The 23,019-nt window shown below is 40.4% G+C and overlaps 2 protein-coding genes across 4 annotated transcripts in view; one reads left to right on the top strand and one right to left on the bottom strand.

The window, feature by feature from the left end:
- The first annotated feature begins 708 nt into the window (after positions 1–708).
- LOC120432298 (activating signal cointegrator 1) lies at positions 709–2,582 on the top strand. The gene is made up of 3 exons (XM_039597484.2): positions 709–870; positions 936–2,374; positions 2,441–2,582. Exons 1-3 carry the CDS (start codon positions 803–805, stop codon positions 2,515–2,517), a joined length of 1,584 nt encoding a protein of 527 aa, XP_039453418.1. The 5' UTR covers positions 709–802; the 3' UTR covers positions 2,518–2,582.
- A 4,751-nt stretch (positions 2,583–7,333) lies between these two features.
- Positions 7,334–23,019, bottom strand: part of LOC120432227 (palmitoyltransferase ZDHHC8) — a 33,457-nt gene continuing 17,771 nt past the window's right edge. The window contains exons 3-8 of one of the 3 annotated variants that reach the window (XM_039597402.2): positions 22,763–22,920; positions 22,528–22,703; positions 22,276–22,470; positions 21,877–22,081; positions 18,754–19,217; positions 7,334–14,207 (exon numbers count right to left, since the gene is read on the bottom strand). In XM_039597402.2, coding sequence (XP_039453336.1) covers positions 13,244–14,207; positions 18,754–19,217; positions 21,877–22,081; positions 22,276–22,470; positions 22,528–22,703; positions 22,763–22,920 — 2,162 coding nt within the window. In that variant the 3' untranslated portion in view covers positions 7,334–13,243. Of the gene's footprint in view, positions 14,208–18,383; positions 18,529–18,753; positions 19,218–21,807; positions 22,082–22,275; positions 22,471–22,527; positions 22,704–22,762; positions 22,921–23,019 lie in introns of those variants that run through there. The other 2 variants (XM_039597401.2, XM_039597403.2) reach the window with 2 other exon arrangements.

The following is a 23,019-nucleotide window of genomic DNA, read 5'->3' as shown; positions in this document are numbered from 1 at the left end:
GACATTTTTCTTGGCGTAACGAAGCTTTAAAGGATGTTTGACATTAGTTTGTTTTTGTTTGATGGACGTTGCCATGATTCTCTCCCATAGCTGGGTACCAAGAAAAACATATTTTCAATCGAGTCTTCATTTTGCATCGTTCTGTAAACTGATGATTCTCTTCCTCGACGGTCCCTTGGAATCCTTGGATATTGACAACCAGAGAGTCTACTGTATTTATTCAGAGCAAAAAATCTTTCCTAGGAGTGGAATTACTTTGTAAATGTGAGTAAGGTGGTTGGTACCTTATGGTGGATTAAGAAACGTTTTAGATCCTTAAAATTTGTAAATTCAAAGAGGTAAGTAAAAAATCATGATATTAGCGAGGAATTCCTTGTAAAAATGTATTGTAACATAACCTAACGACCTATTTAATAAATTGTAGGATTGTTTGGGGAATGGAAAATGTACGGTTGCACCCTATTTGGTGTATTATCAAGATCATTTAGGAAAAATCATTCGACAAATGGTGACTGTATGGTTGTTGACTATGCGGGAAATAACCCTTTAACCGATTAAAATTAAATAAAAAACCAAGTGGAGACGCCCTAAAACACCATGTTTTCATAACTTCAAATCCAGGTGGCGCTTCAGGCGTTTGAGAGACGTTCAGTTTGACGTTTCCCAGCTGATGTTTACAAACAGTTCCATTTTCAGGCTAACTTGCATGAGCCGGGTCGTTCTGCCAGCGCTACAACTTTGTGAAATCTTTTTAAAAAGGTTTCTTTCCCGGTAAAGTTTCGAATTCATCCAAGAACCAACCATGGACAGCTGGCTAAAGGAGCGTCTCTCCAAGTACCTCTGCTTTGAGGTGCCGGACGACATGGTCAGGTAAGAAACGAAACTCTTGTTTCTTTTTTCAAAACATTGTGCAATCCGTGCATTCTTATCTACAGCTACATCCTGGAGCTGCGCAGCCCCCAGGATCTGGACAACTACTTCAGCACGCTGCTCGACTCGGGCAACCCGGAACACGTGGGCTTTCTGAACGAGTTTAAGCAGCGGCTGCGAAAGAGTCCCGGCGATGGTGGTGGGCGCGGCGGTGGCGGAGCAGGTGGAAAGGGACAGAAGGGTGGGAAATCCCAGCCGAAGCAGCAGCCGGTGAAGGTGGAACCGGTTCAGCCGGAGCAGTCTGCGGCAACGACGAGCATGAAGAAGCGCACCAAGTACGTGAATCTGTACGACCAGGAGGGAAGGGCGAATGTGGTCCTGCTGAAGGGTCGGCACCTGTGCGATTGCCAGGCCGCGAAGCACAAGCTGGTCAACAACTGCCTGCAGTGTGGCCGGATCGTGTGCGAGCAGGAGGGCAGTGGTCCGTGTCTGTTTTGTGGCAACTTGGTGTGCACCGAGGAGGAACAGCGGATGATTGACAGCTCGTCTAAGAAGGGGGACAACCTGCGGCGCACGCTGATGGACCAGAATCGTCCGAAGGGATGGGAAGAAGCGGTCGCGACCCGGAACCGGCTGCTCGAGTATGACCGGAACAGCGAGAAGCGAACGACGGTGATTGACGACGAGTCGGATTACTTCAAGTCGAACTCGGTGTGGCTTTCGGACGCGGAGCGGAAGAAGCTGGAAAAGTTGGAGGTGGAGATGCGCGAGAAGAAGCACGCCAGCCGGTTGGCCAAGGCGGTCACGTTGGATTTCGCCGGGCGGCAGGTTATTGACGCGCCGCAGGTCGACGTGGAGGATGAGATTTTAAAGCGAATCGCGCAATCCGTGGTGGAAGAAACGGCGGCAGAGTTAAAGGCGAAGCAGGGTTGGAATCGGCGACAGCCGGACGCGGATCTTTCGGACGATATCCACCCGGGAATTGTGGGCGAAGCGCCGGTGTTCATCAACGTCGGTTCCGCCCTCTCCGGCAGCAAACATCCGGCCGTCCCGAGCGCACTAAACCCGGGCTACGACGGAGTGTACAGCAAGGTGCAGGACAAGGAGTTCCTGGAAATGTCCGACCTGCGGCACTGCATTTCGATGCATCAGCCGTGGGCCTCGCTGCTTGTGGCCGGCATAAAAAAGCACGAAGGACGCACCTGGTACTCGTCGCACCGTGGACGCCTCTGGATTGCGGCCACCGTCAAACCGGTCGAGCTGGAGCAGGTCCGCCAGATGGAGAATTTCTACCGAGTGCTGTACAACGACGAAAGCATCCAGTTTCCGTCGCAGTATCCCACCGGTTGCCTGCTGGGTTGCGTCTCGGTGCAGGACGTGCTGCCGCAGGAAGAGTACCGGAAGCAGTTTCCCGAGGGCGAATCCGAGAGTCCGTTCGTGTTTGTGTGTACCGATGCGCAGGAGCTGCCGATTCGGTTCCCCGTCCGGGGCCAGCATAAAATCTGTGAGTTTTCCATTGAAAATGTTTGAAAATTAGGAAGCCAATGTTTTTTTTCTTCCATTTTTGTAGACACTCTGGACCCCAAGATTCATACGGCGGCGGTGAAATCGTTGACCCGATTGTCCAAACTCAAAGCGGAGGAGTGAAGTTGATCCGTTGAAATGTCTTTGTTCCTTAAATAATTCATTTACATTAAAAATATTAAAAACATAATTTGATACTAAGTGAATCGTGACAAAAAAAATATCCTTCCATTTTTTTTCATAAAATTATTTTTATTAGGTCCTTTTCGGCGCTGGGACCTGGTTAGGACCGAATCGGCTTTTGTAATTACATTTTACTTAAAGCTAAGAGTAATTACAGAGGATCTTGTGTGTAAACGTTAGTGGGGGGAAGCCGATTACCCGCGGCCTACTCGGGGTTAGTAGGGAAGGGATTGATGTTAAAGACAAGGCGTGGGAAGGAAAGGGGGATTGTGTAGGGGTCTTGGTTGGCTCTACTGGCCTTTGCTTTTGTCCTCAGCCGCAACTCGGTGTCCAGCTGCTGGGGCGATCTTGCTTTGCTTCCGGTGCAAACCAGAAACGACGACTATGGGCCATAAAACTTTATATTTAAAAAAAAAACATTGCTCCCTCGACGCAGAGCTCATCCTACTTGATTGTAGCTTCTCCGATTGTAGTAAAAAAATATCACTTGAGCAACGCTCACCAGAAAAGTAGTAAGGCTGGGTCTGTTGCTTACCGTAACAACATAAATGATACGAACCTTTGCGACTGTGAGCAGGAATATCAGGACATCGACTATCTCATATGGGCGTGTCCAGATCACCAGGCTCACAGAATTAATTTGAAAGATACCCTCAGGGCCCGAGGAAGACCACCAGAAATATCGATGCGAGACGCGTTATCTCAACTTGACCATGATGTTCTCTACCCGATCTATCAGTTCCTCTTGGATTCCAAAATATCCATTTAGTTTTTCTTCAGTTAGTTTTCATTCAGTTAGTATAACTCGCCTTCGCACAAAGCCGTCGTTTCTGGTTGCACCGGAAGCAAAGCAAGATCGCCCCAGCAGCTGGACACCGAGTTGCGGCTGAGGACAAAACGCAAAGGCCAGCAGAGCCAACCAAGACCCCTACACAATCCCCCTTCCCTTCCCACGCCTTGTCTTTAACATCAATCCCTTCCCTACTAACCCCGAGTAGGCCGCGGGTAATCGGCTCCCCTCCCACTAACAGTTACACTAGAGGTGAGCAAAAAAGAGCGAGCCGCTCAAAGAGCCGGTGCACTGAAAAGAGCGAAAGAACAAAAAAAGAACCGCGGTTCTTTTTTAAACCCCGGTCTTTTGAAAGAACCTTTTCAAGATGGTATGATTTTTGTCAAAAATATAATTTATTGAATTTCCAAAAAAATAATAGTATTAAATTTGTTTTTAAGAATTGGAAATGCAATTTCAAATAATTAAATGCCTTTAAAAAAATAATCCCAACAGTAAATGATTTGTCAAAATATTTACAAAAATCTACTGAATAGTTTAGAGATTTTATCGATAAAATCAGAATGTAGAAAAAAAAAACACAGAAAATTTTCTCCAAATAAAATATTAGGATTATTTCAATTCATGTAGAAATATTTAAATACAATTTCAAAATAAATAGCAATTTTCGGCCTCCTAGATTTAAGTTTGGATGCCATTCTATTACTCGAATGTTTAGGTTTGAGAAGAAATCTTGACATAGAGACCACCAAGGCCTATGGTTTTCAAAGGCATCTTCTCGTTTTCAGTTTAATTTTTTTTTATCAATTAATTTATAAAAGTCCAATGTGAAATAACTTATAAAGTCACACGATTCTTAAAAAAAGCCTTTTCATCAAAATTTTTAAAAAGAGCGAAAGATCCGTTCGAAAGAGCGGCTCTTTTTAATGAGCGAACGAAAATGAGCGGCTCCTAATAAAGAGCGGTTTTACCCACCTCTAATTTATACACAAGATCCTCTGTAATTATTAAGTCAAATGTAATTACAAAAGCCGACTCGGTCCTAACCAGGTCCCAGTACCGAAAAGGACCTAATTGCCCCCTCGACGCAGAAACCCATCCTGCTTGCTTGAAGCTTCTCCGATTATGGTCAATAAATATCACTTGTGCAACGCTCACCAGAACAGTAGTAAGGCTGGGTCTGGCTTAATATATTCACAATGTGATATTATCATTACGGAAATCATTTTCTGGACAGCGTGCCCGGCGAGTTGTTGGGTGCGCGCACAGTTTGAATACAACCATCTGACCAATAGACTACCTACCTTCTCCAAGCAACCTAACTACAAAAGATAAGACGGGGCCCACATTTACATGCCCATCCGGAGGAATGTGTAAAACAAACTCGCACTTTGACAGTTTGCCTGCTTTGTTTGTACATACTGCATGCATTTGTTTGTGCTGCTGCATACGTTTTGTCTTGTTTGCGAGTTTGGTAAACTGTCAAACAAGGTATGCGAGTATGTTTGCGGTAGAGTTGAGACTGAGAGACAATCACGCTTTAAACAAAGTTCCAGTGATAACTGCGAATCTGTTTAAAAAACCTTAGTCCACTAGTTAGCTACAACGTAGATTCCGGGATTTCTAAAACCATTTGAGATAAGTTACCCTGTGACGTAAAAGGGGTCTGAGTAACTTTCAAAAAAGGAGAACTAACTTTGCCGTAGTTCCAAGGCTATTTGCATATTTGATTAAGGATGTGTGGTATCACAAAACGGATTGCAGAAGCCTTGCATTATCGATGCACAACTAGAATCTAGGAACCCCAATCGGAAAATAATCTGGTAAATTTGAGTGTCTGGCGCAGGCGGACGTTTGTCGTACAGTTCAGACACACTTGGCACAATCTTCTTTTAGCCAGGTTTTGCGTAACGCCCGACGAATCTGGCGAAAATCTGGCGGAATAACTCACACCTGTCTGGCACAAAAATCAATCGGTTTAAACGGTCCCCGGTCGGAAATGGCGGGCACAATTCTGGCGTTCGTCTGGGGGCTTGCGCCAGCCATCTGGCAGAATTTCACCCAGATTTACCCCAGATTTCTGCCATGATTTCTGGCGAATATGACACAAACCGGTCGTGCACGGTTCAACCGATTGAACCGGTTGATTTTGTTGCCAGACAGCTGGCTGGAAATTTTGCCCGATTTTCGCCAGAGTCGTCTGGCGTTACGCAAAACTTGGCTAGAATAAGTGTGCCAAGTGTGTCTGAACTGCACGAAAAACGTACGCCTGCGCCAGACACTCAAATTTACCAGATTATTTTCCGAGTGGGGTTTAAACGGTCCCAGACAGAAACGGGGGGCGTCTGGCGGGCGTTTTGTCTTGGGCACTGCGCTTAGCTGCGCAAGACGTCTGGCAGATTTTCCCCCCGACTGGCCCAAGATTGTTGCCAGAATTCTAGCAAATATGCAACAAACCGGTCGTGCACGGTTCAACCGATTGAACCGATTGGTTTTTGTGCCAGACAGCTGTGAGTTATCCCGCCAGATTCGTCGGGCGTCACGCGAAACCTGGCTAAAAGAAGTGTGCCAAGTGTGTCTGAACTACACGACAAACGTCCGCCTACGCCAGACACTCAAATTTACCAGATTATTTTCCGACCGGGTTGGCTCCACCGAGAGCCACTGCCTAGGACACTGCTTCCTGCGGGTCGAGAGCGATCCTTCGGTTCTTCGACCGGGACGTCCGTCCGGCAGCGGAGGAAACTCGGCCGGTGTGAACGCCGGAATTACTGGACTTTGCTTCTCCGCCTTCCGTACCGGCGGTTTCGGTCTGCGGCGTCGTGGGCACCAGAGCAGTTGGCACATTGCTTAGGCTTGGCTTCTTCGACTTTGTACGTCTTTTGGGGACCCCCACAGTTGTTGCACCTCCCCTTGAGGTGACAGTTCCTGGTTCCATGACCCAGCTGCAATTAGTTCCTGACCACAATGTACGGAGTTTCGTCCACGGTGGACTTTTCCTTCCGCTTGATGACATGCACCTCCAGCGCATCCATCTTGAGATCCCTCTTCAGCAGGTACTTGACCGCATCCGGTTTCAGTTCATCAGGCAAACCACGAAGAACCGCCCGATGATATCGTTCGCTTCTTCGGCCGTGGGTATAGAATTCCACTTTCTTCTTCTTGCGAAGCTCTTGCAACTTGTCAAAATCTATGACAGAGATGCAGATCACCTAGGTTCCATCTTCAAGAACTTGTAAAAAGGCCGTGGAGTTCTTCACCGCCGGAGGTGGTTGCTTTTGTTTACCAGCCGACTGACCGGGTGCCGGAACCGCCGTAGCGTCTTCTCCTCCTGCTGGGCTGGCATTATTGCTGTTGTTGTTGTTTTCCACTAGCGGGCTGAACTTGTTGTTGTTGAGCAGATTCTGTAACACTTTCACTTCTCCGACGACAGCTCCGGTGACTTCTTGTTCTTCCGCTCCCGATTTCCGGGAATGGCGACGTTTCTCGTTCGCGTCTCGAAAAACGGAGTGAAAATTTTGCGCCTGTCAGGTTGGCAGCGCCGACAGGCAGTGACGCAGGGCTGGACTAACGCTCTCACGCACATTGGCTGACAGTTATTTTAGGGTGATAATTTTAGGGTAATTTTTTTTCTTTCTCACAAAAAAGTAACGTTTTGTACAGATCTTCACATTTTTTTAAATTTTTATTTATGTATATATATTCACAGTGAAATATTACAGTTTTTCTTCCTCATATATATAATGTTTTTGCTTACCTTTTTCTGCATTCTTTTGTATATTTAGAGCGATTTTCAATTTTCTTTAATCATCATTTTTGACCGCCCGTTTGCTGCACACAAAAAGATGGGAAGGAAGGTCTACTAATCTGTAACTTTTTCTTCACTTTCTCACCACAATCTTTATGTTTGCTCGCATAAATACAACTTTTTTTCTCTGGATTTGTTTGAACAAACACGCATCGAAATTATTCTTTTTTTTTGTTAAGGTGCGCCTCCACATTAGTGCACTCTTTTTCGTGTGAATTCATGTGTGTGTTTGTGTGGGTGTGTGATTCGAGGGGGAAGAGTCTGGGATTCTGGGATCGCCTGGATCTGGATCCTTGCTATACTATTTTACAAAGCGCGTTCCGTTTGTTTTCTTCTTCAGTGAGTTTGAGTGAGTTTTTTTTTTTTGAAATGTGAATGTGGCGCGAGCAAAACTGATTGTTTGATTAGTTTCAACGATTTTTCTTGTTTTTCTTTTTTGTTATCTTTCTACTTAATTTAAGTTCAGTACGGGTTAAGGTGTTTTGAGTTGTTTTCTTTCTTTTTTTGTGAAGAACCGATAAGAATGTGATTTATTCCGTGCGCGGGGAAGTGAGTGTGGTGAATTTCTGTGTTCTTGTTTTTTTTTTCTCAACAACATTAAACTATTATTCACCGCATTTTCCCCCCCACTTTTCGATTATTTTTTTCTTGTTTATTTCTTACGAAATAAAAAAATGCTGGAAAATTTCTAGAATTCTACACGTACGTTAACCCCACACATTCATTGGTTTTGTCGATGGAACTAGCAAATAACCTAACAAATATACATTGTACAAAAATTGATTTATCCTCTCCCACTAGCGAAAAAACCTCTCTGCGAGACTGTGACTGTATGTGTGTGTGTGTGTTTGTATTTGTGATGTGACCAACTCGTTCTCGTGCCCGCACCAACAGTGTTGCCAGTGTTGGTGCTCTTCTCTACTCTCAGCTATAAATATTTCGTGGGACTCTTTCTTTTTCTCCTCTAACAATGGGCAGTGAATTTTACCTTCATTTTCTAGATCAAACACAAAAGAAAAACACATCATTCAGTTAAATTTAGTTTTCTTGCTATTGTTCTGTGGCACGCACACAACTTCATATTTATAAAAACATAACCTAGCAGTTCTTATGTTGTCCACTTTGCTAAACATTACTAGAAATGATGTTGTTTTCATGTGATGATGGGAGGGGGATTATTTGTGTTTTCCTTTCTCTCTCTATACAAATGTGTTTTGTTTTACACTCTTTGTTTAAGTGTGTGTGTCTGTTTGTGTGTTTTTGTGAGGGGGCTTATAAGGATTTATTTACAGAGGAGTTAAATATATTTCTTCTTCGTGTTTTTTTTGCTTGGCTTAAATTTGCCAACTTTCTCTTAATCTTTTTTTATAGCAGCTCAAACGTTTACTTTTTCTCTCTCGCTCAACTATTCACTCACAAATGCCACTAGATTTCCTGTTTTTCTCTTTAGATCAAATAGTCGAATAAAACAGAAAAAGAAATCATCCTAATCAATAAATAATAGCGAAAACCCAAAACAACTTGTAAATCAAGAAAATGTACAAAAAACGGATGCTAAATCAGCGGGCGGAATCAATGTGAGCAGGATAATAGGCATTTCCCACCTCTCAGTCGGTACTCTGCGTTATAGACTTTAAATATTGCGTTTGCTTTTTTCATTTAAAGAAATCTTTATTGTTTGCACTCTGCAGTTTGATTATAGGGATTTTGGCTTTTATTTCTTGCGATATTTCTCAACTGGTAGAGTGCTTGCTGAAGTGATTAAAGAAAAATTAAAGATTTGAAAAAATACAAGCTAGAATGCATTGGGGGTCATGCATTTTAAATTGTTTTCAGCTGGCTACAATTAAAATTTCGTTGTAATTTGTAGGTTTTTTGTGAAAAAATATTGTTTTGCCCCCTGATTTTGGGTCGTTTTAAACAAATATTTGCGACAGCATCATCCCGAAACTGATAATTCTTGCATGAGAGAGCTTTTTCTCTCAGAAGCTTTTTGATGCATTTTTCTCTTTTAGAGAGCGTCAATAGATAAAGCTAACAAAATATAAAAAAATAACATATTTTGAAAGTTTTCCAAATTGACCAAGAATTTTTTGTTGTGGTCTTTCTTTTAAATGCTGAGCTTAAGTATGACCCCTAAACTACTCTAGAGTGATTAAACATTTTAAATCCAAGATGGCGGCAAAAATGGCGGTGATGAAATATTGAAAAAATACATTTTCTAATTTAATAGGCATTCAACAATTGAAATGGGGTTGCAGAACTCGAAATTGATGTTAAAAGAAAATAAAAAAATAAGAAAAAAATTAATTCGTTTTTCGATTATCCGAAGTCCCATACAAACCGGATAATCTAATTTCGGATAATCGAGTCTGGGCTGTATTAAAATGAAGCATTCAGATTTTTTTAATTTTTTTAGTCGGAGTTGCAAAGTTGTACAAATAACAAAAAAAAAAACATTTGGCAGCAGTGCCAATTAAAAAAAAGTTATTATTGAAATAACGTCGTTCATAAAAAAAATGAGAAAAAGCGGCATTATTTATCATGCTTTAAAAAATAATAATAAAAAAATAGCAAAAAAAACGGCAACACTTCCAAAAAGTCGAGTACCCAGACAATTTTCTTCAAAAATAATTATTTTGCGTATTTTTTTTGTGATTGTTTCTATTGTTTTCAACTATTTTTTAATATTCTTCTACAACTTATCCGAAGACACCAAATCGATAAGCAAAATCTGTTTTTTCCGATTTTGTCTATTTTAATTGGTAATTTTTCATGGGCAGCTGTCAAAATTGATCAAATAATAAAATGCCATAATGACCAAATTACTCAAAATAATTAAAATTCCCAAAATACCAAAAATGATCAAATCGACCAAAATTACCTAATGACCGAAAATACCAAATGAACCAAAATATCAAAATGATCAAAATTACCAAATTGACCAAAATTACCAAAAACCCAAATTACACAAATTGCAAATTACCCAACATACTAAAATGACTGAAATTACTTAAATGACAAAAAATACCAAAGTAACCAAAATATCAAAATAACCAAAATTACAAAATTGACAAAATTACCAAAAATGATCAAAATGACCAAAGTACTCAAAAATTATTAAAATGACCGGAATGACCAAAATATTCAAAATGCCCAAATTACTCAAAAATACAAAATTAAGTCAAAAATGACCAAGTTGACCAAAATGACCAGAATTACCCAAATGATCAAAATTACCAAAATATCCAAAATGCCCAAATTACCCAAAAATACCAAAATCTCAAAAATATCAAAATGGCCAAAATGACCAAACTGACCGAAATATTCAAAATTACCCAATACAACTAAAATGACCTAAATGACCGAAAATACCAAATCAACCAAAATATTAAAATGACCAAAACTACCAAATCAACCAAAATATCAAAATAACTAAAATGATCAAAATGACCCAAATTATCAAAATGACCAAACCACCGAAATGACCAAATTACCTAAAAAGACCAAATCGATCAAAATTACCTAAATATCAAAAATTACCCAAATTATCGAAAACCAAAATGACCTAAATTTCCAAAATTTCCAATATGATCAAAATGGCTGAAATTTGGACCATGAATTTTGAACATTTTGGTAATTTAGGTAATTTTGGCAATTCTGGTCATTTTGACCATTCTGGTAATTTTGATCAATTTGGTAATTTTGGTAATTTTGATATTTTGATAATTTTGGCAATTCTGGTCATTTTGGTCAACATGGTCATTTTTGACATTTTGGTAATTTTGATCATTTGGGTAATTTTGGTCAATATGATCATTTTGGACATTTTTGTAATTTTGATCACTTCGGTTATTTTGATCATTTTGGTAATTTTGATAATTTTGGTAATTTTGGCAATTCTGGTCATTTTGACTATTTTGGTAATTTTGATCTTTTGGGTGATTCTGGTCATTTTGGTCAACATGGTCATTTTTGACATTTTGGTAATTTTGATCATTTGGGTAATTTTGGTCAATATGATCATTTTGGACATTTTTGTAATTTTGATCACTTCGGTAATTTTGATCATTTTGGTAATTTTGATAATTTTGGCAATTCTGGTAATTTTGACCATTTTGGTAATTTTGATCAATTTGGTAATTTTGGTCAATATGGTCATTTTGGACATTTTGGTAATTTTGATCATTTTGGTAATTCTGGTCATTTTGGTCAACTTGGTAATTTTTGACTTAATTTTGTATTTTTGAGTAATTTGGGCATTTTGGATATTTTGGTCATTCCAATTTTTGAGTACTTTGGTCATTTTGATTTGAAATTACTCAAAAATACAAAAATAAGTCAAAAATGACCAAGTTGACCAAAATGACCAGAATTACCAAAATGATCAAAATTACCAAAATGACCATATTGACCAAAGTAACCCAAATGAACAAAATTACCAAAATTATCAAAATGACCGGAATGACCAAAATATCCAAAATGCCCAAATTACCCAAAAATACCAAAATCACAAAAATATCAAAATGGCCAAAATGACCAAACTGACCGAAATATCCAAAATTACCCAAAACAACTAAAATGACCTAAATGACCGAAAATACCATATTTACCAAAATATTAAAATGACCAAAACTACCAAATCAACCAAAATATCAAAATAACTAAAATGATCAAAATGACCCAAATTATCAAAATGACCAAACCACCGAAATGACCAAATTACCTAAAAAGACCAAATCGATCAAAATTACCTAAATATCAAAAATTACCCAAATTATCGAAAACCAAAATGACCTAAATTTCCAAAATTTCCAATATGATCAAAATGGCTGAAATTTGGATCATGAATTTTGAACATTTTGGTAATTTAGGTATTTTCGGCAATTCTGGTCATTTTGACCATTTTAGTAATTTTGATCAATTTGGTAATTTTGATCATTTTGGTGATTTTGGTAATTTTGATAATTTTGGCAATTCTGGTCATTTTGACGTTTTTGGTAATTTTGATCTTTTGGGTAGTTCTGGTCATTTTGGTCAACATGGTCATTTTTGACATTTTGGTAATTTTGATCATTTGGGTAATTTTGATCATTTTGGTAATTTTGATAATTTTGGCAATTCTGGTAATTTTTACCATTTTGGTAATTTTGATCAATTTGGTAATTTTGGTAATTTTGATATTTTGGTGATTTTGGCAATTCTGGTCATTTTGACCATTTTGGTAATTTTGATAATTTTGCTAATTTTGATATTTTGATAATTTTGGCAATTCTGGTCATTTGGACTATTTTGGTAATTTTGATCATTTTGGTGATTTTGATAAAATTATCAAAATTACCAAAAAATATCAAATTGAAGAAAACGATCAACATTATCAAAGTTACCAAAATGTTCAAAATGACCAAAGAACACAAAATGACCAAAATAACCAAAATGGCTGGCACAGACATCGCTGTTTAAGTATAAATTGTTGAAATTTGTATGCTCAAGTGTCGTAAATTTTGTTATAAAATGGCACCCAGACTTCATTGCATATTCTTGAACGGGTATTTGAACGACTTTCAGGGTTCTCCGGAAACACTGCCACCAGAAATTATTTTGATTGAAATTTATGTTTATGATTTTTCGAAAAGAAACTTAAAAGTTTTTTCAATATACTAAATGTTGTTTATATTCTAGCAGCAAGCACCCTATCATTCAACTATATCGTTCAATCGAACGAATCGTTTAATTTTCGTTTCGAACAAGCTTTGAACTTGATTTCGATTTCTTTGGACCAAAGAAAACCCGTGCTTTACCTAACTGTGGACAAAAACCAAAAACCAGACACAAAAAATCAGTTCTCCTGTAACAGAAACAGAATCGTCAAGATGCATGCGTATTTCCCCTAACCTTAATCATCCTCTCTTCCTTTCAGTCGTAAGGAACAAACCTCTCTCTCTCTCTCGTTCTCTAAAAACAAAAACTGGACGAAAAACCTGAAACAAACTTAAAAAAAAAACAACGGGAATCTACCCCGACGACTTGCCACCACCGTCCTCCTGCTGCTGCTTTTGTCGCTGCTGTTATACGGAAATCTCGTAGTTCATGTCGTACACGCTGGCCCGATCCGGCGGCGTCGGCGTCGTCGCTCGTCCCCCGACTCCTCCCTGCTGACTACTTCCATCTTGTCCTCCGGCCTGCCCCGTCGGGTTCATCTCCAGCGAATCGGTCATCTCGAGCGCCCTCACAAAGGACATTGGCCGCGTTGGGGTGGCTTTCCGCTTGATCTGGGGGGAGGGCGCCTGCGGGCCTCCGATCGACTGGGCCGTCGTCGTTACGATGGGAGGTTGTGGCGGAAACACCGGAACGCCCCCTCGTAACGCCGGATGGTAGCCTGCTGCGGCCGCCGCCGTTTGGGACTGTTGCGCCTGCTGAAGCTGGTACCGGGCGGCACTGACTCCGCCGTAGCTGCTGCTCTGCTGAGGTGCCGTCGTCGGACTCGACTGATTCTGGTACACCCCGGCGGCGGCGGACTGGGCCATACTCACAAAGACGCCGGGACCGGGCTGCTGCGCCTGACTCAACTGCGGATTGACGACGCCGACGCCGTTGCTGAAGCCGGGCGAGGTGTCGTTCTTCCACATGTATACGCCCCGCTGCGGACTTCCGGCCAGCTCGCGGATGTTGTCCACGGTTTGGTTGCTGCGCGCGTACGACAGCTCGGCGCCCTGCCGGGCCAGTTCGCCCTCGGAGAGGTACCGGCGCTGGGCGGACACGACCACGTTCGAGGGGGGTCGAACCTGGCCTGGTTGCTGCTGCTGCTGGCCGGGCAGGCCACCGTTATGGTGGACCATCGGATATTGCTGCTGAAGTTGTTGCGATTGTTGCTGCTGCTGTTGCTGATGGTACGGATGCACTGGGGGAAGACCGGTTTGGTGGAATTGTTGCTGCTGCTGTTGTTGGATTTGCTGCTGTTGCTGCGGGCTCATCATGTTGACGCCGATAAAGTCGGGCCGCCGGGGCTGGGTGGGCGTTCCGGGGTTGGACCTGCGATTGGAAAGAGAGTTTTAGTTGATTTGAATTGGGACAAGTAATGGCGTCAATTTCTACTGAGCGAAAACATTTTTTTTTCTTTTAGCAATACGCAAGAGATTTAAACAAATTGTTAGCGCGAAGCACGCGCACGCGTTTGCCATCATTCCGCTAGAAAATAGCTTAACGAGTTCATTGAGAACAGATTTAAAATTATTTTAAGAATAAAAAACAAAACAAAAGATACTAATTAAATAACTAAAGAAACTCTGCAAAAGTATCCTAACTTATTTATAATTTAATCGGGGAAGGAAGTCAACTCTACATTTGAAAGTAAACTTTTTTCTATTGATTCGGTTGACGACCGAATGATTTTTGTTCGAAGTTTGTATGAAGAATTAGAGTAGCTCGTAATTGTTACATACAAGTCAGCAATTGTAGGCAATATGTAGAAAGAGCAATATGGCCTGATTTTAAATACAAATTATGAAGAAACCCCAATACAAGTGCACGTGATTCCGAAGACCTTCTAGTGCACGCTTGTCCTTGAGTTGAGAGTGTTAGATATGAATGTTTTTCATAGTCTCATAGTCTATCAATTTCATTAATAGAAAGAACAGATTATTGTAAGCAATTCTATTACTCCCAAAACTTATAAATTTAGCTTTTTAAGGCCGTTGCAAATATTTTTTGTAGTTTATGTCCTTCGACTCTGGCCAAAGTCGAGGGGGGAGGGCAAAAAAAAAAATAAAAAAGTATAAAAATTGAAATTACGAGCCATAGTTTCAACATTTTAATGAAAAAAGTGTTTTAAAATGCATTATACACCTGTTCAGTTGTTTTGCCATCATTTGATTCCAAAATATCTAATATTGACGAAAATTTTATTTTTTGCGAAAAAAAAAATATTTTTGCGGTGCTGTACATTGGAATTTAATGAAAATTCCAAACATTTTTAAACAAACCCAAACATGCTAAATATAATTATCAATGCAGAAAAATGCATTTTAGATTGTTTTCAGTCAATTAAAAATCTATTTTCATGGAAATTTTCAAGGGTTTTTGCCCCCTGATTTTTCAGACCAATTTTGAAGGAGGGGGGGAGGGGGGGCGACATAAACTTTGGAAAATATTTGCAATGGCCTTATCGCTAAAAAACAACAATTGCGTTGAAAAAATGTGCAAATTTTGAATGATTAGACCACAGATCAGAAAAAGAAATAAAACTTGCAAAAAGAAAGTTATTTAGGTTTTTTTTGTCAGAAATGACGATAAATATTTTTCCAAAACTTTCACTAAAAATATATATATTTTTTATAATATTTATATTTTTTACAATAAGTTTCGAAGTATCAATACTTTTTTTTTAATACCTACCGTGTTTTTTCGAAAATACTCAAATTTTCAGAATTTGCAATATGGGTAGCAAAGCAAAGTTTTGTATGAATTTTCAATTTTTATTTTTTTTTTTTGGAAAATTGTAAAATTTTTACAAAATATAGTATTTTATAAATACATAAATTTTCTAAGTTTACAATACAGTTATCAAACAAAGCAAAATTTGTATGCATTTTGACTTTATTTGGTTTTTTTTTTGTAAAACACAAAATACCAAAAATAATCCTAAAAAGTAACATAGTATTTTGTGTAAATTTCAGTTTTTCACAAAAAAAAATCTAAATTTCAAGCAAAACAATCTAAACGGGCCAATGTCGAATGGTAAACAAAGAGTCTACGAGCAGGACAGACGCTTTGTTTACACTTGGCCCAATTACATTGTTTTGCTAGAAATAAGTGATAATCCATGCAAAACTTCGCTTCGTTAAATACCATAATGTGTGAAAATATAAGTTATTTTTTTAACAAAAATACTTCAATACATTGAAAAAGCGTTCAAAATGTTACTTCATTTGAAACTTATATTGCAAATTAAGAAAACATGAGCTTTTTCGCAAAAATACGATATTTTATGGTATTTTACAAAAAAAAATCTAATAAAAATAAAAATGCAAACACAATTTCGCTTTGTTTGATAACTATATTGCAAATTATGAAAATTTTAAGTATTTTCGAGAAAACGATATTTTGTAAAAATTTTAGTATTCTTTTAAAAAATAATTCATAAAGCGAAAATGCATATACACAATTTCACTCCGATTTATCACTTATGGCAAATTTCAAAAAATTTAGTATTTTCAAAATATACGAAAATGACAAAAAAATAACTTTAAAAATCTAGATTTTTCCGTGTTATTATTATTTTTTTTAATGTTCTAATCATAACCTACAACTATAACTTAGCCAAATACACCAAATAGATCTGAAAATCCCTTCTTATGTCATTTTGTGACTGGATATTTGTTGTAGAAAAAGTCATTATGTTTTAATTAGTCCAGCTAAATTAAAAAAAAAAAAATCTCGAAAAAAAGGCGGACTTATTTGGAATTTCTTGATACCTAGTTTCTTTCTCTCAAGTTTTTTTTTACAGTGAAAATTTATATTTTTTAAAATTAAAAAGCTTCATTACCCTTGATTTTTTGGAAAAAAAATTAAGTTGGAGATTGAGGCCATTAAATTATTATTTTAATTTTTAAACCTGCCAGAAACCATTTGGATGCTTTCGATATGCCCAAAGAAGTCTGTTTGCATCATCAGTTCGTCCATTTAATTTTCCATACAAATTTTGCAGCTGTCCATACAAAAATGGTATGTTAAAAATTTAAGACTCGTTCTCTTTTGACGGAATTTTTTTATGTCTTTGGCAAAGTTGTAGGTATGGATGAGGACTACACAAAAAAAGATTTTGGAAATTACTTTGAGTCGTTAAAAATAGATTTCCATAAAAAAAACTTTTTTTCCATAACATGCCATATTTTTAGGAAAAAAGGACAGCCAAAAAATCTTTAACCCTTTGTTCAAGTATGAGATTTTAGGTGTTAAAATGGCTTATTTGAAAACGGTTGAAATTTTTTATTAAAGTACTTTTTGAACGCAAATTGGATTTTACTTTTATTTTTTATTACTATTTTTTCAAAATTTTAACTTGGTCAAAGATTTTTTGCCTATTCTCGAATTTTCTGAAAAGATGGCATTTAAATGTCCCTCAAACATGCCAAAAATTAAAAATAGTTTTTTTTTATTTTTTCAACATAAAAAAAATATTCAAAAAATCTATCCTGTGTAAACCTCATCCATTTCTACAACTTTGATGAAGACACCAAATCGATCAACAAATTCCTTCAAAAGATACCGATTCTTAAATTTTCACATGCCATTTTTGTATGGACAGATGCAAAATTTGTATGGAAAATGACATGAATAAACTGATGACATGATGATTTTTGCGGCATACAACAATTAAAATCACAAAGGGAGGGAGAGGGGATTTTGAATTTCCAAAAAAGTATCCACGTCGTTTATGAATGGTCTCTAATCTCGCTATCTGTGAAGATCGCGGGTGATAGAGGAACATTTAGTCAACGTTTTTTTAATTATGAAGAAATTTTTTAAACGTAGTATAACAAATCGCGTGGTTCACATTCAAATTATAAAATATTAGTTTTTTACACAAATAAACAGAGAAATTACAATACTAAAGGTTTAACTTTGGATGGATAATTACTTTACGTCAAGTTTGAAACAAACAAATCAGTGCATAAATTAAAAATTGCGTTATCGCGAAATAATACCTGAAATCACCGCAGAGCTTATATCAAAACTTGAAAAGAAGTCGCTTAAAAATACAATTCCAAACAGATAACAACAACAAGACTTAAGACAACAGGACCGCATACAAAAGAGCCACAACTTATTCGATTTAGAAAAACTGCCAAAAGATCAACAATAACGAAAAAAAAAGTTCTAGCACGCGCGTCGCTTCATTCTAAACTGTGCTTCACTGCGATTCATCAACAAAATTACAGGTAAGCGTAACGAGTTTTTGCACCTAAGAGAAATAACAAACTAAAATACTTGAAAACTAAAAACAGATTTCATTCAATTACCAGCGGTACTTGAATTGCGTGGCATTTTTTTTTATTGTTTTGTCGGAAAATTTGTTAGATGGCCAAAACGTGTGGTTTATTTTCTCTCTCTCTCTCGCGGTGGTCACACGGAACATCCGGATGCCGGAGATCTGCTCCATCGGGTTGGCGGTCGTCGTCGTCATCATCTCCGGGAGACGTGGCAAGAGACCTTTTTCTTTTTGGTATTTTTGAAGATTTGTGGCCGTATTTGAGAGTGTGATTTTTGTGTGGAATTTGCTTAAAGTGGTGGGATTTGTATTTTCAGCTCGGATAACGATGAAGACGATGTTCGATTTGATTACTATGTCCACCTGGTGAAGCCGTTTTTTCAATTTGTGTTGGTTTGAACCGTGTGAGGATTTTTGAAAAAAAGAAGCAACGAAAGACATCAGTAAAGTGGTACACAATTCAAAATGATTTTGAAACAAACAATAAATCTCTTGTTTGCGGTCTCTTTTTTTGGTAGTTGAACAAAGAAGGCTCTTAGATGAATCGATTAAGATTTGGAAAATCAACGAAATCGTCAAACAACTCACCTCCTCACAGGACTAGACATGGCCAGTGGCGTCGCGACGCCAAGCGCTTTGATTCTCTGCTGCATAGTAGGCGTGGCCGACGAATTGTTTCCTCCACGTGGCATTCCCTGCTGATTCTGCTGCTGGATCGTAATCATCGGCGGCGGAGGTTGCTGCTGATCCGGCGATAGTCCCTCCGGCGTGAAACTCCGCGACGGATCGAGTCCGCGTTGACGCGGATGGGGACTGTGCCGCGGGTGATACATCCGGATGTGCTGCCGCGGGGAATCTCCGCCCCCGTTTTGACCACCCTGAGCTCCTCCCTGGCCGCCGTTCATGTTCATGCCCCCGTTGCCGTCCATCGGGGGCAGGAAGAAGTTACTCTTGGAACCGTGCCGCTGCAGCGGCGGCGTCGGCTCGCAGTCCCGGCTCTGGGTGCCCTGCGGTTCCATGTCAATGTCGGACCCGTCCCGACCCGGCGATAGCTGTGGATGCAAAGGGAGCGTTAGTGAAAAAGTAAACAAGTTTGTGAAAGATCGCTGTTTTTTCAACCTATTTTGTTAGTTTCTTAAATGTATGTTTCACACAACGGATAAAGTAGACAGAGAATAAAAAAAACTATATTTTACATAAACATATGTACACAAGCGTCAAATCATTCACCGAAGCAGAGCGGGTGATAGCGCTCGAAAAACCACGAAGTTTGACACCCATCATGCCTCGGTGGACCACCCGGACCGTTTCGGATTGCAACCCGGAACATCCGGTGGCGGCCACGGACCACCTCCCCGACCATGCGACGTGTCAAACTTCACGATTTCACGCCGCCAACACCATTCACGGCAGCAGAAGCAGCGAAGCGTTTAGTGTAAGCGAAAAAGCTATCGTCGGAATCGTCGCCGCGGGAGTGGGCCACGGAAGAGGTGGACCCGTCGGCCGCGAGCTGCAGCTTGAACTGGTGCTGGCCGTGCCGGCTGACGCGGTGCAGCGCCCCCAGGTGGGCGGCCCCGTTGTAGATGGTCAGATCCAGGCTGTCCAGACTGCTGCCGGAGCGGAGCGTCGAGAAGGAGGAGCCGGAAGCTCTCCGCGGAATCATGATCGGGCCTGCTTGAGTCTTGAGGAACTGGAAGGGGAGGGGGAGTGGGGTCAGGACACGTTTCGTCTTCTAAGGTTGGCTCTAACGACGGGATCACAGCCGAACTACTGAGGGCGGCATCCACAAATTACGTATTTTTTTAAATTGGCCAGCCCTACTGCGTTAAATTAACCGTCAAGCTTGTTCGTTGAAAATGGAATAAAACGCTACGTAATTTGCAAATGACGGGAGCTAGAGGTGGTCTCTAAACACTGTCTCAAAGAGTACGGAACTTACCTTGCCCCCGTCAAAACTTCGGAAATTTGGGGGACTTTTGGAAAGCGGAACAAACTAAACATCTCAATTCGCAAATCGGGACTTGGAAAATTGGAAACAAGCCAAGGCAGACAAGACAGGACACTCGGGACGACCTTATTTTTTTTATTCGTCAAAAAAGCAGCTCATTTTGCACATGCTTTTTTCTTTGTTATTATTACCGCAAAAGGGGACAGCCACAAACGGAAATACACACGGAAAACACAAACCAAACCGATTTTTTTTTGTCGGCACCACACTCGCTTGTTTAAAAAAAATCTCAACACCAAGCATTTTTTTTTTGTTCAGAGAAAGAGGGAGAGCGAGAGAGAAATGATGCGATGCGCTTGATTTTTTGATTTGTTTTTTTAGTATGATGGTGGTTACCTCCTTGTCGTGAAACAACGTGTTTTTAGAGTTCAAAAATGATTCGAGAGAGTATGAGATCTAAATGTTAGAGGGGGATAGAGAGAATGGGGGAACGGTGAAAATACAGAGAGAGAGAGAAAAATGTGAGAATTTTGATTTTGTGAGAGAGAGATAATCCAATGTAAAATCGCAGAAAAAGGTAGAGAGTTTGTTATTTTTTTCAGTAAATTTCAAGCTTACAAACTAAAAAAATGCAAATCAAAAACTTAAAGAATAAAAATAAAAGAAACCGCTCCAGGCAAGTGGAAGAGTGTGACTGCGATGGTGTAAGCAAGTGTTAGTGAGCAGCGCGTGAGAGAAGAGAGTGAGTGCGCACACATACATTCAAGGTTAAGGTGAGAGCAGAGAGCGATCGCGCGCGCTCGATCGCGTGTTTGCGTGTGTTAGTGAGAGCACAGTGAGTGAAAGAGTGAGAAACCAGAAACCACCAAGACGCGTGAGTACGACCCGGCCACAGAGAGTTACACGTATTTTGATACTGTATTTTTTATTTGTGAGAGAGGGCGGGACCAAAAATTGTGGTACTCAAAAAGAAAAACCATTTTGTTTGTAATTTGCAAGAAATATTTATTTCAACTCAGAAACAAAATACTATTTTAAATAAATCTTGCTCCGGACGGCGAACATCCGGCGGGTCAGTACTTGGACAATTTCTGTTCTTAAAAACAAATTAAACGCTCTTTGTTTATGTTAAATATTACAAGTTAAAATTCGAAATCGAACTGAGATGTATCGGTAAGTAGTGGGTAGATCTAACTGAGGACTCTCTTTCTCTCTCATTTTTTTTGGGCACTCTCACATCCACACAGCCGACGCGGCGTCTCTTTTTTCTTTCTCTTTCATGCGTGTGCGCACACACGCGACGTTTGCGGCAAACGGGAATCGCGTCAGGAGCACCTTGTTTTTGTTTTGAGTGTGTGTGTGCGTGAGAACTTTTCGCGCAGTTGCAGAGCGAATGCGTGTTTTGTGTGTGTGTATTGGTGATATTTAGCAAGGGGTTTGTTTCTGTACAAATTTTCTTGAAGTATTTTTGTTTATGGGGGTTTCAGAGTGTTCACACTATGGATCGCTCTGTCAACTACAAAACCGAAATAAAAAAAGAAAAAGAAACCAAATAAATATACAACGAAAGGTTTGGGAAACGAAATCGGGAAATCGAAATTAAATAAACAATAGTGAGTGTTTTAAAAAGCATTCAAAAAGCACTATTTTACGGAGGAAAGAAGTGATAGAAAACTAAAAACAAATCTACGTACCTTGCTGTAGTGGCTGGATCCGACCGTACGAATACCGTGACCATTGCCATGGTCCATATAGGTTTTTACCTGCGTGTGGCGACTATTATCATAGATGCCCTGGCCGCCGCCACCGGAGCCTCCCGGGTTCAGCGCTTGCTGCTGCGAGTTGAGATGGCGGCCGGAGCCGTTGCCACTGCCGCCACCACCCGGGCCCCCGTCGTTCGTGATCGTACTGATCGACTGGTTCTCCTTGTTGGACCGCCGGGCAACGTACTTTTGCGGCTTCAGCAGACTGCAATTTAAACCGGTGTCAATGCCACAGCTGCATTCCTCACCAAAAACCATGAAGTTTGACACGTCGCATGCCCGGTTGGACCACCCGGACCGTTCCGGATCGTCAACCCGGAACCGGTTTCGGTGACCGGTCGGTCCACCAAATCGGCCATGCGACGTGTCAAACTTCGCGATTTTTCTACCGTAACTCACCTGGGATACTGCGGACCGCACTGGGTGTAGCAGCAGTTGTTCCAGCAGCCCCGCGAGAACGGATTGTAGCCACCCTTGAACTTGCCGGTGACCTGCTCGTTGGTGGTGCGCCCCCGCGACACCAGCACCATGTGGAACCCGGTCAGGCCGAAGATCGGGATCGCCAGCAGCGTCACGATGGCCATCAGGATCATGCTACGAAAATTGTTAAATTTAACATTCAATCTAAAACTTGATTCTGGTGAAACTTACGCCACGATCGGTTCCACCTCGGTCAGCTTGTCCTTCTCCTTCTGGAGCACGTAGATCAGCGACAGCGAGAAGATGCTCAACATGTGGATCGACAGCGAGATCAGGAAGAAGAAGAAGAAGCGATAGTTCCGCCGACCGATGCAGTTGTTCACCCACGGGCAGTGGTGGTCAAACGTCTACAAAAATAAAACTCATAAATTTTTCATTCAACATCTAAAAATTTCAAACTTCATACCTCAATGCAGTGATTGCAGACGGAACAGTGCGAGCACCGGGGCGGCCGGTAAAACTTGCACGTGACGCACCACTTCATGCGCACCGTGATGCCGTTGATTTCGGCGTTCTTGTACAGCGGCGCCCGGAACTCGTCCTCGCGGTCCTCGTCGGGCGGGGCTGTTGGGGGAAAAGTAGCGACATTAAATTCCCTGTTGAAAACCGCGCAGTTTGACACGTCGCACGGTCCGGAGGACCACCCGGACCGTTCCGGATCGT

Source organism: Culex pipiens, chromosome 1 (assembly GCF_016801865.2).
Source record: "Culex pipiens pallens isolate TS chromosome 1, TS_CPP_V2, whole genome shotgun sequence".
Classification (NCBI taxonomy): Eukaryota; Metazoa; Arthropoda; class Insecta; order Diptera; family Culicidae; genus Culex; species Culex pipiens.
Note: the sequence above shows the minus strand (reverse complement) of the source record. Positions and strands in the feature narration are given on the sequence as shown.

Coding starts and splice junctions, on each gene's coding strand:
- LOC120432298 (XM_039597484.2), top strand. CDS start 803: ATGGACAGCTGGCTAAAGGAGCGTCTCTCCAAGTACCTCTGCTTTGAG. Junction 871..935: donor GTGCCGGACGACATGGTCAG/GTAAGAAACGAA, acceptor TCTTATCTACAG/CTACATCCTGGAGCTGCGCA. Junction 2,375..2,440: donor CCGGGGCCAGCATAAAATCT/GTGAGTTTTCCA, acceptor CCATTTTTGTAG/ACACTCTGGACCCCAAGATT.